The sequence below is a fragment of the Meriones unguiculatus genome, chromosome 21 (assembly GCF_030254825.1).
Source record: "Meriones unguiculatus strain TT.TT164.6M chromosome 21, Bangor_MerUng_6.1, whole genome shotgun sequence".
NCBI lineage: Eukaryota > Metazoa > Chordata > Mammalia > Rodentia > Muridae > Meriones > Meriones unguiculatus.
The window spans coordinates 56880119-56898906 of NC_083368.1; the positions used below are offsets into that span (position 1 = coordinate 56880119).

Below are 18788 nucleotides of genomic sequence, written 5' to 3' on the forward strand. Positions count from 1 at the left end.
TCTGTCCCTCTCCCCTTCATTTATCAAGGCAGACACTCTTGATTGAACACAGAGCTTGCTGATTGTTTTACCAGCCAACCTGCCCAAGAGACACTGTCTCTGCCTCCCTAGTATTGGGATTTCTGTTGGTCACTTCACCTGTCCAGCCCTCAAGTTTGCAGGACAAGTGCTTTACCATAAACCACTTCCCAAATCCCACCTATATTCTAAGTGAAAGAATTTACTATTGTTCCTTTCTTTTACCAAAGGTAACTGCTCCAACGATGTTGACTGCATAGGTTTACTTGTCGAGTTAATTCTACTCTTCTTTTTAACCTTTGTTGTGGATATAGACATGTTTTTTGTTTTAATCCCAAGGGTGGGATGTTGGGCTGATTCAAATGGTCACAGCCGCAGACTATTTGCCTCATGCAGCTTCTGAGAGGAGCTCCTGGACAGCTGCAGATAGTTTAAATCTGAGAACTCTGGAGAGAGAATAAAAGCCAGGGCCCAGAGAGCATAAGAATGGGAGAAAGAACAAGGCTGTTCCTGCCTTCCCCTCTGCTGCTCCTGGTTGCTGTTGTAAGACGAGAAGTAGGAGATCTCCTTAAACGAGGACTGGACTGGAACCCAACAACCCTGACCAGCAGGAAGCAGCTAAGAGAACTTCGCCCCCCTCTCCCACTAACCCTTTCCCTCTCCTACCTGGTGCTGGGGTGTTGGAAGGGAATGGGATTGAGTAGGAAGAAAAAGAAATGTAAATAAAAGTTTTTTTAAAAAGTACACTTACATACCTTTCTTTATTAAATCATACTTCTTTTATTAATATTAAATTAATTTTTAATGTTAAATATTAAACCCAACCAACCAACCAACCAACCAACCAAGCTGGGTGGTGGTGGTGGTGGTGCATGCCTTTAATCTCAGTACTCTGAAGGCAAAGGCAGGTGGATCTCTGAGTTTCCAGACAGCCAGGCCTACTCAGAGAAACCCTGCCTCAAAAACAAGCAAGCAAAGAAAGAAAAATATTAAACATGCTATATGGGCATAAGATCATTTTCATGATAACCATGAAAAAAACAAAAAACCTTAAGGAATCAAAAGGATACTGTTTCAAAACCCAATTAAAATAGCCATCTTGGACTGAGACTGTAGCTTAGACATACAATGCTTAGGTAGCATATGCACGGCCCTGGCATCAATCCTTGGGACACAGCGTAGCATAGCTGATCCTCTTCCCTAAAAGCCAGTTGGTTAAGACCCTCAGAAGACTGAGAATCTGAAACAGCCGCCCCCAAAGCTCCAGTATTGTAGGCTTTGGCTCTCAAATGAAACATCAGCAATTTTGATTATTTCTGAGTAAATATTAACACATTTATTTACTGCTGATATACAAATGTGGAAGAGATACTGTAAGTAGGTGCTGAACTTTGCTGCTTACTAGTCATGACAAGCATACAATGACGCCACTTTTGCTTCTTGGTAGAAAAATGGTTCAGAAAGAAAACCTAGCGTTTAAATAGCTATGGAAACTGCGGAAATGTAAGAATTAGAAAACGGGAATTTGGGGGCTGGGGAGACGGCGCAGAGGGTAAAGTGCTTGCTGCCAGGTGCAGTGATCCGCAATCCCTAGAACCTACAGGAAGGCGGACACAGCGGTGCCCACCTGTGGCCTAGGGCTGGAGACAGGAGGAAGGTGCTGCTCACCACCCAGCCGCCGCCGCACTACCTAAACGGCAAGCACTGGCCAGTGGAGACCTCACGAGAGAGTGAGAGGGAGAGCAGAGGGCATTCAGAAGCCTGACTCTGGCTCCCAGACATCGCACGCACACACGTGTGTGTATAGACTGAATACAGCTATCACAGGCTTCATAAACAAATTGAGAAAAAGAAACGTGTTTATTTTTTGTAGCATATTATTTGCAAACATTCACAAATTTGGGAACATGTAAAATTGTCAGAATAAATCTCTTTTAAATATCAAGCATTTGATACATATTTTTTCCGGGTAGATGTTTTTGTTTTCTTTGGATCTTAGCGTCTCCCTGCAAAATTGAGTGTGTGGGGATAAACAACTGCAAATCTAATTCCAACTCTCAAGTTTCATTTTAGTTTATATTTATTTTGAGTAATTCTTTGCTTTGACATAAAACATCTACTTAACAGAAAACCCCTTCTCTTTCCTTTAGTCGATTGGATTCTGGTTAGCTCATACATGTACCAGAGTCTAACAGACACAGAAATGTTTGTGCTTTAAGAAAAATTTTAAGTAGTTCAACCCCACAAGTGTTACCAACTAAGCAACTTACAACATGATTACTCTATGAGAAGAAAGGAGAAAACCACGTGCAAGAGGAAGAAGACACCAGAGCCAGCTCCGGAGACGGCAGAGGCGGAGCTCACACTCACCCAGAAACTGGGGGTTGCGGTCCACCACTTCGCTCATCTCGCCCACCAGCTCGATGCTGGTGTACCGCACAGCTGTGTGCACAGTCTCCGGGAGCCGCACAACTCCCTCCAGCACCTCCACCAGGGTAGGATTGTTCTCCCTGAGGAAGAAAGCAAGTACTTACAGTTACTGTCTGTAGGGGATGTGGTGGTCAAGAAATAGGCTGGCCGGAAACCTCACACTGCCTACAGGGCTTCTAAGTAAATGACTGTTCAAATCAAAGTGCTGGCTGTTCTTCAGACAAGGATTTTGGTTTCTTGTTTTCTTGAGCCGCTAAGAATGTGCTCTGCCACTTAGGCACATTCCCCAGCGCTAAATATTTTCCAAACCTTCAAAATGGGGACAAAAAGAAAATAAAAATACATCAATATTCCAGAAGAAGTACACTGCTCCTTCTTCTGAATGACATGAAGTATCTATGGACATATGCTATCAAAAAGAGTTATCTGCAACTGGAAGGTCAGGTATTTGCTGAAGGCAAATGTCATCCTGCAAAGACTCTCACCCATTCCCTACTGCAGCACTAGAACAGTACCTGGCACATAGTGGGCACTCGAGACACACTGCGATGCTTTCATGAACGAGTGAACAAACAACTCGCACAGGCCCCTTCGACTAGCTGCTATCCTAAAGAGATCTCCTATGGCTAGATACTGCAACCCTACAAAGCAAAGAAGAGGTGGGCCAGCTCACTAACAGAGAACCAAGAAAAGAAGCTGCAGGAGCCAATAGGGTGCCCTGATTTGGAACAAGAAGGAAAATTAAAATTAACCAAATACTTTCCACAGTTCTGTGAATTTATCACCCCTCATCCACCTACCAAACTGTGTTAAAAAACATAGAATGGAAGATGTTCCCAGGTAGAATTTAATCCAGAAATGAAGATGTTTAAAAATGAAGATATCCAGGATTACATGAGCACACCTATCAATTACTAGGCTTATTAAATTCTTTAAATGGACGAAAAACAAAAAGCCCTATGCTTGTTTGAAGCGAGGGTAAACAAGAATTACTGTCTCAGTCACGTCATAAACGTCCTGTGGACACAGCCCGCTGTGGGAGGGCAGCTACCTACCCTTTTACATCAACGTCTGCTGGGTATGGTAGCAATGCCTTTGGTAATCCTCAGACCATCAAAGACACCAAATGGTTTAAGAGCAAATACTACAGTAATTAAGAAGAACTTCTATTAGGAAAAAAAAAAAAAGGCCTAATCATCTCCTTAAGCATTCTTAGGTTGAAAATGTCTCAGAGTTCACAGACGAGGCCCTTTAAGGCAGCTAATAAAGAGACACTGTGCTTTCAACAGGTAGCATCTGCCTTCACCATCTTTCCAATCAAGGTCCTAAACAGTTAGAATATAAGCAGCTGATCAAAATCCAACAGAACATGACAAGGTTATTACATCAATGTATAAACTCAGGACACAAACTGTTTAAAAACCCTGTCATAAAGTTAACTTTTCATGCTAAACAATCATAATTCAAATTTAAATAATTTAAAATTTCTCAATGGCAATATCAAAAGTAACATCTGTCATTTAGATTATCTATTCTTTTAGGTGAAATGGTACCAATGCTCTGCTTCTGAAACTATAGATTCCTTAAGACAGAGAAAGAGAACAATCTAATTAAACATCTTAAGGATAACTTATCCAAGGTCACAAAAACAGGAGACCCAAATTAATACCTATCCTATTGTTTTTAAGCAAATACTGACAATTTAACACTCTAACAAATTCCTTGATCACACCCACTGGCACAAAGGAGACACTGAAGGGAAAAAAAAAAAAAAACCTCAGTAAAAATTCCTAGCATCAAAAGTAAAAAAAATTAACTCTAGGAACTAATTAAAATACTGCACAGCAATGCAGGCTACCCTGCACTAGACTGAAGCTGGAAGGCCAGAGAGCAGCATAGAAGTTGTAAGACTTTCCAGCAATATAGCATAGAGAAACATGGTATAAATCTCCTTTCTCTTGATATTTTAAGAGTTCCCAACAAAAGGCTTAATGACACTCACGGATCAACACTCTTTGCTATAGCAGCCATGATAAAGAGAACGGCTTCTGTCACCTCCCAGGGTGGGTTGCCTTCTTTCAGAGTAGAATACAACTAGAGAAGAAGAGGTGGATTATGGATCCATTAAAGAAAAAACAGAATTCCAAACATAAAACAAAAAAATATTAGTTCAAAGAAATCCAACTCTTGTTTCTAAACCCAGTTATTGCTCAGAGCCAGCCAAGAACAGTACTTTCACGTTTCGTATCCTCACTAGACGTGACTGCTTTAGTACCTAAAATAAATGTATTAGAACCCCAAGAGTTTATCAAGATTATCATGTGGCCCAGAAAACGGATACTATGAAAGAAATGAAACATTAACGTCTGCTGGTATTAGGTGCAGATCAATAGGTCTCCTTAGAGCACAGACTCTGCCTGTCGTCTGCTCTACCGTTCATCACTGCATCAACCATCATGCCAGTTACAGTCTGAAGCAAGTGCTTAGAAGGCTCTACACAACAGCATATCCAAGCACAATTCTTTTGAAAGCAAATTTCTGTAGTCAAAAAGAGCCACAAAGAAAGCAAAATAAAAACTCTCTTGCATGGCATCACAGAACTTTTGATGTAGTATATAGATCTTTATATCATTTCCCAATTTCAATGAATGATTTGGCTAGCTTGCTTTCTTTCATTTTTGCTAAAGAACATCTTCTGGACCTGGAGCTCCAAAGAACACATCTTGGCAACATTGACAGTTTATAAATTTGTAAACTTAACTTGACAACTTAAAATTGTAAACTGTAAAGTCAAAATTGAAGTCAAAGATACAAAGCCCATGAGAAAAAAGTTGAAATCTGAGTGTAGATCATCTGTCCACTGAATTAGCTTCCTAAGAATCTCCAACTCTGCAGAAGATTCAAATTCATGGACATTTCCTAGGTAACATTGTACATACATTTATCTACACGTGAACCTGTCTTCCCATTTTCTTAAGTTAGTTTGCTGTGGCTACAACACAGCATCCAAACTGTCACATCAGAGCTCATTAAGGTCTGCTCCAGCAATACAAAAACACCCGAAATTCTAACATAATGTGATATGGAATGATGATAATGACTACAAGCTTACAAGGAAAAAGGTCACTCACTGATCGCCAGGAAACCATAGGACTAGGCCTCTTTTATGAGTATATCCACCTCTGGGATGAAACTGCACAAGACTCTAACTGTGACTGTGGAAATTCGATGTGACTAGAGTTGCCAGGACTAAAGCAGGAAAACCTGCCCATTTTTCCCAGTGGGCCCACATCCCTGCACGTTTCCTGGAGACTCCATATTTCTCAGCTGTACACATGGGACAGCTCTCATCAGTAAGAGCAATAGAGTAAACCATAACTGAACTTGTCTGTCCACTACAACTGCTCTATCAGCCCTAAGCGAACACTGCTACTATATGCCAGGCAATGTGCTAGGCACCTACATATCAACTATCTCATTTGGCCACCAAGCTTGGGAAAAAAAAGATGGAACATTTACAGGAGATATAGAAGCTAGATAAACACACCAATGTGATCACTAAAACTGGCCCAAGAATGAACATACCTGAGCAAAACACTCCATAGATCCAATCAAGAAAATCAAGTCCTTCACCAGGTCTGACACTCTCATTCGAAACTCCCCAAAGTCATCAGTCTCTTCAGGAACTCCCTCCTGAAATTCAAAAGCATGCAACATTTGTTAAAAGTCACCGAAGCTGTCAATGCCCTTTATACCAATTCCATTCAGCAGTCAAATGCCAAGGAAACAAAGTACAAAGCCATAGGCTGTGCGCACACTGAAGGTGAGCACACTGCTGAGTCAGCATGAGCACCCCACTTTCCTGAGAAATGCTTCACGTTATGTCTGACTATGTTTGTCCATTCTGCTGTTCAATTACACATCTTGTTTGCTTCTAAGAAAAATCACAGCAATGAGAAGTGATTGTTGAGATGCAGTAAAAGTTACAAACCTATCTAGAAAAGGTCAGCTCCTTAACATTGAATAAATCTGATACTTTCTTCTTCAAAAATCTTAAAACAAAACAAGATAACAAAAATTTTAAAATCTAAATTCTTCCCATCCCAATGCACTTCTCAAAAGAGTTACCGATTAATTTTGAGACAGTTAAAGGCACCCTTCAAATCTTCGGTTATGAATTCCTAGAAACATCCCTCAGTACCAGTGAGAACTGTTCCTCTAGTTCAGCCTCCTTTTTTTAGGATGAAGAAACTCAAATGGAAAAATAATGAGCAAGTGAGGGCTTCCTGATGAAATAATAAATAAAATCCAAAAGTACTATAAACTTTCAAGTTTAAGAAACTATTTGCAACAAACAAACAACAACAAAACCTACTTGCAAGGGAACTGGTGCCACAGAACTAACAAGAGCAGAGACTCCACTCAGACAAGAGCTGCTCATGTGGGATATTCCCAGCAAAAATGTCATTACATCTAGGGATCCTTAGTTTAGAAAAATTCAGCAGGTCAGATTTAATTTTATAAGCAATTAAGTTTTACTCCAGGGCCTAGACCAAAGCCACCCAAAAACCAGGCAGAGAAGGTGGAAGAGTTTTCCAATGAATTATTTCATGTGTTTGTATGTTTTCTTCTAAGCAAATGCCTAGATACTGTTTTAAATTATAAGTAAATAAATATGCACACACGCAGGGAGATGAAAAGCCTCAACGTCCTCACATAGTTTTTCTACTAGTTCTTACCTAGCCCTAACCCACACTATCGAAAGCCAAGTGTGAACCTAGTGCACACCTGCAGTCACAGCAAGCAGGAGTCTGGGGACTAGCTTTAAAACTGTCTTCACTACATACCAAACCAAACCAAGGATGAGGCCAGGTGTGGTGGCACCTGCCTTTAGTCCACCTGGCAGGCAGAGGCCGGTGGACCACTTGAGCTGGAGGCCTGTCTGATCTCAACAGGAATTCTAGGCTAGCCAGCACTGCACAGCGGACCCTGTCTCAAAGCACAACAAAACAAAAAACGAAGCAAACCACCAAGGACATGGAATGTGGCTCAGCATGAGCACAGGCTTGGCATGATCAAGGCCCAGATTTAGTCCCTAACATCACAAGAAAACAAAAAAGCTCAAGCAAAGAGTACAGAATGTGACACTCCAATTTTTACCACTCATGCCGATAGAAGTGATAACTACAGAAGCTTAGGTTGCTGGACATAGTTAATCATTTTCTACACATATAACATGCACTCTCTGCTTTGTACAAAACAATACCTATTCTTTTATAACATCATTTACAGCAAATTCCTAGGTAAGCCATTACTGGCTCCACAGGAGCACTATGCCTACACAGGCCTAATTTTATTATACTAGTAGCGATTTCTTCACTGTAAACAGAAGTGAAAAAATCTTGACAATTGTTGGGTCTACCGCCTATTCTCCTCCCCTCCTCCCCCCCCCCCCAGTTTTTCAGGCTAGGACTAACAGGTGGAGATTTAAAGGAGAAAAAGGAACTCACATGGTCTGGTTCTAACTGGCAGTGTCGAGCCAAGGCATGAAGCAGCCTCTGAATGTACGCTTTGAAGATGCTGTGAATAACCTCATCATTGGTTTTGTACAAATGTTCTCCTAGTCGGTACCAAAAGTTAAAGGAAATTTCTACTACCTGTTAGGGAAGAAAGGGGATGGTTTATTTGTACAGAAAAGGAGCAGAGAAAACAACGGCTCCGTTGCTACTCGCCACCCAGGGCTACACTCGCCCACAATGTTCACAGTCAGCGAGGAGCCACCTTGCCTACAGGGGTAGGGCTACACTCGCCCACAATGTTTGCAGTCAGTGAGGAGCCACCTTGCCTACAGGGGTAGGGCTACACTCGCCCACAATGTTCACAGTCAGTGAGGAGCCACCTTGCCTTAGGGTAGGGCTACACTCGCCCACAATGTTCACAGTCAGTGAGGAGCCACCTTGCCTACAGGGGTAGGGCTACACTCGCCCACAATGTTTGCAGTCAGCGAGGAGCCACCTTGCCTACAGGGGTAGGGCTACACTCGCCCACAATGTTTACAGTCAGCGAGGAGCCACCTTGCCTACAGGGGCAGGGCTACACTCGCCCACAATGTTTGCAGTCAGCGAGGGGCCACCTTGCCTTAGGGTAGGGCTACACTCGCCCACAATGTTTGCAGTCAGCGAGGAGCCACCTTGCCTACAGGGGTAGGGCTACACTCGCCCACAATGTTTACAGTCAGCGAGGAGCCACCTTGCCTACAGGGGTAGGGCTACACTCGCCCACAATGTTTGCAGTCAGCGAGGAACCACCTTGCCTTAGGGTAGGGCTACACTCGCCCACAATGTTCGCAGTCAGCGAGGAACCACCTTGCCTTAGGGTAGGGCTACACTCGCCCACAATGTTTACAGTCAGCGAGGAACCACCTTGCCTTAGGGTAGGGCTACACTCGCCCACAATGTTTACAGTCAGCGAGGAGCCACCTTGCCTTAGGGTAGGGCTACACTCGCCCACAATGTTCGCAGTCAGCGAGGAGCCACCTTGCCTTAGGGTAGGGCTACACTCGCCCACAATGTTTGCAGTCAGCGAGGAACCACCTTGCCTTAGGGTAGGGCTACACTCGCCCACAATGTTTACAGTCAGCGAGGAGCCACCTTGCCTTAGGGTAGGGCTACACTCGCCCACAATGTTTGCAGTCAGCGAGGAGCCACCTTGCCTTAGGGTAGGGCTACACTCGCCCACAATGTTTACAGTCAGCGAGGAGCCACCTTGCCTTAGGGTAGGGCTACACTCGCCCACAATGTTTACAGTCAGCGAGGAGCCACCTTGCCTTAGGGTAGGGCTACACTCGCCCACAATGTTTGCAGTCAGCGAGGAGCCACCTTGCCTTAGGGTAGGGCTACACTCGCCCACAATGTTTACAGTCAGCGAGGAGCCACCTTGCCTTAGGGTAGGGCTACACTCGCCCACAATGTTTACAGTCAGCGAGGAGCCACCTTGCCTACAGGGGTAGGGCTACACTCGCCCACAATGTTTGCAGTCAGCGAGGAGCCACCTTGCCTTAGGGTAGGGCTACACTCGCCCACAATGTTTACAGTCAGTGAGGAGCCACCTTGCCTTAGGGTAGGGCTACACTCGCCCACAATGTTTACAGTCAGTGAGGAGCCACCTTGCCTTAGGGTAGGGCTACACTCGCCCACAATGTTTACAGTCAGTGAGGAGCCACCTTGCCTTAGGGTAGGGCTACACTCGCCCACAATGTTTACAGTCAGTGAGGAGCCACCTTGCCTTAGGGTAGGGCTACACTCGCCCACAATGTTTACAGTCAGTGAGGAGCCACCTTGCCTTAGGGTAGGGCTACACTCGCCCACAATGTTTACAGTCAGTGAGGAGCCACCTTGCCTTAGGGTAGGGCTACACTCGCCCACAATGTTTACAGTCAGTGAGGAGCCACCTTGCCTACAGGGGTAGGGCTACACTCGCCCACAATGTTTACAGTCAGTGAGGAGCCACCTTGCCTTAGGGTAGGGCTACACTCGCCCACAATGTTTACAGTCAGTGAGGAGCCACCTTGCCTTAGGGTAGGGCTACACTCGCCCACAATGTTTACAGTCAGTGAGGAGCCACCTTGCCTTAGGGTAGGGCTACACTCGCCCACAATGTTTACAGTCAGTGAGGAGCCACCTTGCCTTAGGGTAGGGCTACACTCGCCCACAATGTTTACAGTCAGTGAGGAGCCACCTTGCCTTAGGGTAGGGCTACACTCGCCCACAATGTTTACAGTCAGTGAGGAGCCACCTTGCCTTAGGGTAGGGCTACACTCGCCCACAATGTTTACAGTCAGTGAGGAGCCACCTTGCCTTAGGGTAGGGCTACACTCGCCCACAATGTTTACAGTCAGTGAGGAGCCACCTTGCCTTAGGGTAGGGCTACACTCGCCCACAATGTTTACAGTCAGTGAGGAGCCACCTTGCCTTAGGGTAGGGCTACACTCGCCCACAATGTTTACAGTCAGTGAGGAGCCACCTTGCCTTAGGGTAGGGCTACACTCGCCCACAATGTTTACAGTCAGCGAGGAGCCACCTTGCCTTAGGGTAGGGCTACACTCGCCCACAATGTTCACAGTCAGTGAGGAGCCACCTTGCCTTAGGGTAGGGCTACACTCGCCCACAATGTTCACAGTCAGTGAGGAGCCACCTTGCCTTAGGGTAGGGCTACACTCGCCCACAATGTTTACAGTCAGTGAGGAGCCACCTTGCCTTAGGGTAGGGCTACACTCGCCCACAATGTTTACAGTCAGTGAGGAGCCACCTTGCCTTAGGGTAGGGCTACACTCGCCCACAATGTTTACAGTCAGTGAGGAGCCACCTTGCCTTAGGGTAGGGCTACACTCGCCCACAATGTTTACAGTCAGTGAGGAGCCACCTTGCCTTAGGGTAGGGCTACACTCGCCCACAATGTTTACAGTCAGTGAGGAGCCACCTTGCCTTAGGGTAGGGCTACACTCGCCCACAATGTTTACAGTCAGTGAGGAGCCACCTTGCCTTAGGGTAGGGCTACACTCGCCCACAATGTTTACAGTCAGTGAGGAGCCACCTTGCCTTAGGGTAGGGCTACACTCGCCCACAATGTTCACAGTCAGCGAGGAGCCACCTTGCCTTAGGGTAGGGCTACACTCGCCCACAATGTTTACAGTCAGTGAGGAGCCACCTTGCCTTAGGGTAGGGCTACACTCGCCCACAATGTTCACAGTCAGCGAGGAGCCACCTTGCCTTAGGGTAGGGCTACACTCGCCCACAATGTTTACAGTCAGTGAGGAGCCACCTTGCCTTAGGGTAGGGCTACACTCGCCCACAATGTTTACAGTCAGTGAGGAGCCACCTTGCCTTAGGGTAGGGCTACACTCGCCCACAATGTTTACAGTCAGTGAGGAGCCACCTTGCCTACAGGGGTAGGGCTACACTCGCCCACAATGTTTACAGTCAGTGAGGAGCCACCTTGCCTTAGGGTAGGGCTACACTCGCCCACAATGTTTACAGTCAGTGAGGAGCCACCTTGCCTTAGGGTAGGGCTACACTCGCCCACAATGTTTACAGTCAGTGAGGAGCCACCTTGCCTACAGGGGTAGGGCTACACTCGCCCACAATGTTTACAGTCAGTGAGGAGCCACCTTGCCTTAGGGAGGGACCCGTCATGCTACCTCTTAAGCGCCTTCCCAAAGTGCTCCCAACGCCCCCTCCACGACTGGCTTTGCCCCCCTCCACGACTGGCTTTGCCCCCCTCCACGACTGGCTTTGCCCCCCTCCACGGCTGGCTTTGCCCCCTCCACGACTGGCTTTGCCCCCTTCCACGGCTGGCTTTGCCCCCCTCCACGGCTGGCTTTGCCCCCTTCCACGACTGGCTTTGCACTCTCTATTTATATTTGGGAAAACTTTTCCCAGAGCATATTAGGTTCTATGGAGAACACAAAGCTTCTAAGGCACAGTTTCCCTAAATTTCTGCTCCTATCACAGTATTTCTTCCCAGGTGAGCCAACTGTACCACACGGGATTTTAAACACTTGCCCCCCACTTCCTGAGACAAGTCTTATGTAGTCAAGGCTAGCTTCAACACCCGCTCTCCTGCCTCTCCTGCCTCTCCTGCTCAAGTCCAGCCCTCACGTGGCTGTTTTCATGAACATGAACGATGGCTGAAGCAAACCGGAAGTTCAGCCCCAGCCAGCTTCCAGACAGTGCCACTTCAGAAGTGACCACTAACACGCAGGCTCTGATGTCCTGGATTTACCCAATCTAGACTCCTTGGGAGAATCTATGGACAAGGACCACAGGAACGAGAAAGAGCAAGCACAGAAAACGGGCCTATTGTTGCTCCTTTCCACTACGGATCCAAAGGAAAGCTGTTTGAAACGATGCCAAACCAAGAGCACTTCTTTATCTTTCCTTTTGAGACTGGGTTCCTTTGTGAAGTTCTGGCTGGCCTGGAACTCAAAGATCTGCCTGCCTCTTTCTCCTGAGTGCTGGGATTCAAGGCATGTGCCAAGACAGCCTAGCTATTTTTTTTTTTTTTCTTTTAAAGTAAACTCGATTTAAAGGCTTATTTTTACTATGTAGGGGTTGGGGAGAAAGGGAGAAATGAGTACACATGAGTGCGGGTGCCCAAAGATGTCAGAGGTATTAGCTCCTATTGGTGCTGAGTTACAGGTGGTTGTAAACCAATAGACGTGGGCGTTGGAAACTGAGCTCAGGTCCTCCGAAGAGCAGTGTGTGCTCACAGCTACTAAGACAACTTTCCTTAATTACTTAAGTGATACGCAGGAGGTAGAGCTTCTTAAATAGATAAGGAGCTTTCTAAAACTCGAGGAAAAGGTCTCCATTTCTTGCTTATCTTTATGTGATCTGTACGGCTGTCAGCCCACGTGTGTCTGCGCACAGAGCCCACTGTGTGCGCAGTGCGCACAGAGCCCAGAAAAGGGTGCTGGACTAGAGCCATAGCTGTACTAACGGGTCCTTGGGAAGAACAGCCAGTTTAACCACTGATCTCTCTCTCCAACCCCTAAAATCTAGAAAATTTATAAGCTGGTCACAGTAGCACACGGCTGTTGTCTGAGCACCTGGGAGACAAAGCCAGGCCAGCCCGCCAGCCACGAATCCACTTGGTCTACAGACAAAGCGCAACAAAAAACAAACAAATGCAAGGGCTGGCTGGGATGTAGCTTGGTGGTACCAACTTGCCTAACATGTGCAAGGCCCTGAGAGAGATCCTAGCACCAGAAGGGGTAGGTGAAGGAGAGTAAAGAATATCATTATTTTGGTAAATATAGCCCAGGCTAGCCTGGTGCTCACAATGTAGCCCATGTTGGCCTCAATCTCCTGGAGATCCTCCTGGCCTTTGCTTCCTGAGTGCTGCGATTAAAGACACATGCCACCATGCTCCGTTAAGAATTATTTGTTTGTTTGTTTGTTTGTTTGTTTAAGACAGAATTTCTCTGTATAGCCTTGGCTGTCCTGGAACTAGCTCTGTAGATATCTTGGGGGGTGGGAGAGGTGGGGGTGCACAGTGGAAAGGTAACAAATAGTTTTCTTTCTGATAGATACTCCGGGGTACCAACAGTCAACCTTGACAATCAAGTAAGAAAACAGAAAAGAATACAAAACAGCAACCCACACCCAATTCTTAAAATATCTCAAGTTTATGAGCTGGGCATGGTGGTGCACTCTTGTGAACCCAGCATTCTGGGAAGATGAGGCAGGCAGATCTATGAGGTCGAGGCCAGCCTGGTCTACAGAGTGAGTCCAGGACAGCCAGGGCTACACAGAGAAACCCTGTCCTGAAAAACAAAACAAAACAATCCCACGTATGGGGTCAGTAAGCTGGCTCACTGGGTAAAGGTACTTGAACCAACACAGCAGCAGGAGAGAGCTGACTGCACAACACTGCCTTGTTTCACATTCACTCTGGAGCGTGTGTGCTGTGCTCCAACCCCATATACGGATAATAAAGTTGAAAAACAATTCCCATCAGATGCAAGTCCCAGGCCCCGTGAATCAAAAGCAAGGCTGAAGCCCAGCAGCCCTAACCCGGCAGACCTTACCTCATACTGAGGGTGGCCTGCACAGATGAGGAGCAGCTCCAAAGTCCGCAGGTCTCCCAGCCCCTGGCCTGGAGTACAAACAATTTTTTCCAGGAAAGTTTCACAGAGTTCAGTGAAGACGCGGCAGTAGTTGAGAACTCTGTGGAAGTGGAATGAGAGTACCAGGTCAAGAATCTGGGCCTACACACGGACAATCGAATGAACAAGGGCTCCCGCCTGAGGGCGCTCGGTGGGTGTGCAGCATGGGCGTTATGGTGTCTGTGGCAAACGCCTGTGCTCAGGTCGCTCACACCTGCACAGAAGAGCATGAGATAGCAAGCCCACTGTATTCTCTGTTACATTTGTGAATAAAAATGTCAAATTCAGGTGCTGGAGCGATGGCTCGGGAGTGAGGAGCACCTGCCTGCTGGAAGGCTTGATTTCCAGCACCTCACCAGGTGGCTCACAACCTTCTCCAACTCCAGCTCCAGGGGATCCAATGCCTGCTTTTCCAGCATGCCTGCATTCATGTGCACACAAATACACACAATTAAAGAACAAAGTAAGATTTTAAAATTCCCCATGAGGTATTTTAAATCATTCCCATCATCTCAGCTGTGGCTGTTAGACTTGTACCTGTGTGGGTACAGTACGCACATGTGGATACACGAGCGCACAGAAGGCACTGGACTCCCTGCAGCTGGACTCCCAGCCAGCTGTGCGGGGCCAATGTGGATGCTAAAAGCCAAAGCCCCCTGGAGGAGCAGCACGCATTCCTAACTGCAGAGCCATCTCTCCAGGCCCGACGCCAGATGTGTTAAAGTTTACGCCTACTTCCTGTAGTCTTCTCATTCTAAGTGTAAAAAGCCGATACAGTCAGGAAGTGGTGGTGCTCCTCTCTCTTACACCAAGTTTCCACTCCAGATGCAGGCATGTGCCATCGACACATGTGCTTCCCATTTACCGTCAGAGAACAAGAAATGATAGATGAACTACAAAGATCTGAAAAAGCACCAGGCTGCAGGGAACCCAGAGCTCCAGACTTGAGCAATGACTCACTTGTCTAGATCTTCCCGGGCCACAGACATATGGTAGGCAGTCTCCAAAGTCAGGACTCCCTGGAAAAGCTGCATGGCTAACGGCAAGTTAGTCTCCACATTCTCAATGGCATAGAGAGCCGAGCACACACAGTCTGAAGCAGCTTCGTGTAGGTTAGAGGAAGTCTTATCCTGTTGCTGGGAAACAGAATACAGAAGCAAAAATCAGAATCAATGTAGTCCAAGGAAAACAATTACAAGCTTCTTCTGAAAATTATTTTTTGTTTGTCTTATGAGACAGGGTGTCCCGTAGTCTGCTGCTCTGAAAGTCACTATGTAGCAGAAGCTAGCCTCTTGTTCCTCCCGACTCTGCCTACAGTGTAAGACTACAGAGATGCACACCATGTGTTCCCATGTCTGGCTGCCTGACAGTTTACTACGAACAGCCCTGTAACTGTGGGCCAAGACAAGTTCTTCCTTATCCTGCTTCTATTTCCAGACATGCCAAGGAAATGACGTCTTTATCCCCCAATCAGATTCATTTCTTCTTCTTCTTCTTATTATTATTATTATTATTGGTGACAGGGTCTCACTGTGTAGCCTTGGCTGGGATGGAATTCAGTATTCAAACTCAAACTCAGAGGTCCAAAGTATTGGGATGAAAGCTATTATACCACCACACCAGATCTCTTCTGTTTTTAATAACTTGATTGTAGCTAGCCTTTCTTGGAAACACTGTGGTCTATGTCTCACTCTCTGGAGAACTGGGATCATATGTGTGTGGCCCATGCCCGGCAGTTAGCAGATTATCCCCGGGCTTCTGTGTATACGATTTTCTGCATAGGGCACTGTGTGCTTCTGCCCTAGTCTTATCCTGAAGTCCATTCTTTTTTAAGCACTACTTAAAATGAAAGGGCTCAACAACTCCAAAAGGTTGAGATCTCAGCCAAAGTAAGATCTCAGAATGCCAAAGCTAAGCAGAGGTTCTTAAAACTTCTGGGTTGAAGACGAGACATAGCGCTGAAACGGCCAGGTCTCCCAATTTCTCACTCACAAGCTGCATGCTCGTGTGTGAGAACACAGCATTGGAAAACTTGAAGAACATAACAATGAGCCTAACCAAAGCTCTGCCTACCAATGTGTCAATCAAAAACGGAAACCATGTTGCTTCTTGCTAAGTATGGTAGAGCACACTTACAATTCAAGAACTCTGGGAGGATGAGGCCAGAGGATTACCACAAACTCAAGATCACCATGGGGCAGAGTGAGGTCCAAGCCAGCTTTGACTAAGTAAGACCTTGGCTTAAAGAAAAAAAAAAAAAAAAAAAAAAGATGTTGGGCTGAGTGTGGTGGCTCACACCTGTAATCCCAGCACTTATGAGGCAGAGGCAGGTGGGTCTCTGAGTTCGAGGCTAGTCTGGTCTACAAAGTGAGTCTAGGACAGCCAGGGCTACACAGAGAAACCCTGTCTCAAACAAACAAACAAACAAACAAAAATCCAAAAAGTATAAGCATCATAGGGAGGAGCAAATCTAAAAAGGAACTAAAAACAAATCCGCAGGTCCAAGGTGGGGCCACCACGCAGGCGGGGCGGGCACAAGTCAGCACTCACGGGGAGAATGGAAGATCCTGGAGGTTAGCTGGGCCACATAGACAGGGCTGAGCCACAGAGGACTCTGCCTCAGAACAATAGCCAAAGTACAGGGAGGGATGCTGCAGGCTTATCTACCCATATAATTTAGTGAGCCATCTCTAACAACAGTAGTAACAGACCTTAGATTCTCTCTACTTAGGTAAAGTTAGGAAAGCTAGCAAATGCAAATCATCCCAATAGGTTCTTAGCTCTCTTTAAAAATATTTTATTTCTTTAAGATTCATTTTTAGGGCTAGAGAGCTGGCTCAGAGGTTAAGAACACTTGCTGTTCTTTCAAGGGTCCTGAGTTCAATTCCCAGCAACCACATGGTAGCTCATAACCATCTATAGTAAGATCTGGTGAGCAGGCAGAATGTTGTATAAATAATAAATAAATCTTAAAAAAAGATTCATTTATATGTGCATGCGTGTTTTACCTGCATACATTATATACATGGCACATGTGTCTGGTGCCAAGGGAGGCCAGGAGAGTATGTCAGATCACCCAGAAATGGAGTGGCAGACAGTTGTGAGCTCCCATGGAGGTGCTGGGAATCAAACCTGGGTCCTTTGGAAGAGCAGCCTGTGCTCTTAACCATTGCGCCATCTCTCCTCCGCCACCACCAGCACCACCCCTGCTTCTCAAAGTAGCAATAGGAGAGACATTCTATCAGGAAAAGAAAGGCAGGCGGTGGCTTGGGGAGCAAAAGCGTCTGCCGCACAAGCCTGAGAACCAGCTCAGACCCTGCAGAGCTGCACTGAAGCACCCCCACGGCGAGATGGCAGACAGACAGCAGAGGCTCCACAGGGCTAGCGGGCCAGTTCTCCTGGAGTGCGCAGGGCAGCAGTAAACAACAGGAGTGCCTCAAACACCAGACGGATGGTGAGGACCCAAACACAGGCCTCTAACATCCACAAGGGTGGTATGGTACGTGCGTGCCTTCACACAGAAAACACATATACACAAAATAGATAATGAAGAACATTTAGTGCTTCCACACAAGCCTGCACAGGTCTAGGATGCTAGGCACTCAATGGTGCCCACGCCCAGCAAATCGAAGCCCTCACATAGCTTTGTAGGCCATCTGCACAGAAGCACATGCTTGCTTCTGCATGTGCTCTTCTACATCTCCACTCGGCTTTCTCCCCCACTAAGATGGGAGGTTCTTTAGCCCGGGTTTGCTTCAAATTGGCTAGTTAGCTAAGGATGACTTTGAACTTCTACTCATCTTCCTATCTAGCTCTCATGTGCCAAGATTATAGGCATGTGCCATCAAGTTCAACTCTTTGTTATTCAGACAAAATTTTTCTCTCAAACCAAACAAACCCTCAAACAAACTAACCCAGAAGGTCGGTTATTAAAATGACAATGGCAGGCACAGCCTTACTTACCAAAACCTCAAACAGAAGTGCTAATAACTTATTGTTAGCCATGAAGTTACTATCGAGAACTCCCAAGTTAAACCAACTTCCCAAACAGCGGAAGACCTTCATAAACATCTTCTCATCAGTTCCTGCTTTTTCTACACATGTCATCTAAAGAGAAGAAAAATATAGTTAAAAACATCCATCTTTACATTAAGTCACTATTAGAAGCACCATGGCCATAATGACAGCAGAACCCAGCACACGTAAATTCTTTGTAGGCGCGACTGCTACAGTGGTGCCAGTTACCACATAATTGCCAGTAAAGTGCTACAGTGTGTATCATCTCCTCTTTATAATGGGGACACTGAGGTCCTGAGATGCTGAAGATCCCCAAACAGACATTAACAATAACTAAGGTTCACTGGGTGGTGGCACACACCTTTCATCCCAGCATCTCTGTGAGTTCAGAGGCCAGCCTGGCTGCAGAGCGAGTTCCGGGGCAGCCAGGGGTGTCAACACAGATAAACAGCGTCCTGAACGCCACCACAGGTTCTTAGTTCCTGCTTATGTGCTAACGTACTCTTATCCACACAACTTCGTAAAGTATCCCACTTTTTATCCCCACATAAAAACTCACACTAAGGGGCTGCAAGCGGCTCAGTCAGTAAAGCGCTTGTGCTCAAGTGTAAGGCCTGAGCCTGAATCTGCAGCAGCCACCCAGCCAGGCTTGGAGGTG

The 18788-nt window shown here is 46.3% G+C and overlaps 1 protein-coding gene across 5 annotated transcripts in view; it reads right to left on the reverse strand.

Moving 5' to 3' along the window:
• Tnpo3 (transportin 3) overlaps positions 1-18788 on the reverse strand; it is a 72119-nt gene that overhangs the window by 23733 nt on the left and 29598 nt on the right. For 3 of the 5 annotated variants that reach the window (XM_021641282.2, XM_060373898.1, XM_021641284.2), the window contains exons 5-11: positions 18077-18220; positions 15074-15249; positions 14036-14174; positions 7959-8105; positions 6034-6141; positions 4451-4542; positions 2389-2528 (exon numbers count right to left, since the gene is read on the reverse strand). In XM_021641282.2, coding sequence (XP_021496957.1) covers positions 2389-2528; positions 4451-4542; positions 6034-6141; positions 7959-8105; positions 14036-14174; positions 15074-15249; positions 18077-18220 — 946 coding nt within the window. The remainder of the gene's footprint in view (positions 1-2388; positions 2529-4450; positions 4543-6033; positions 6142-7958; positions 8106-14035; positions 14175-15073; positions 15250-18076; positions 18221-18788) is intronic. The other 2 variants (XM_021641283.2, XM_060373900.1) reach the window with 1 other exon arrangement.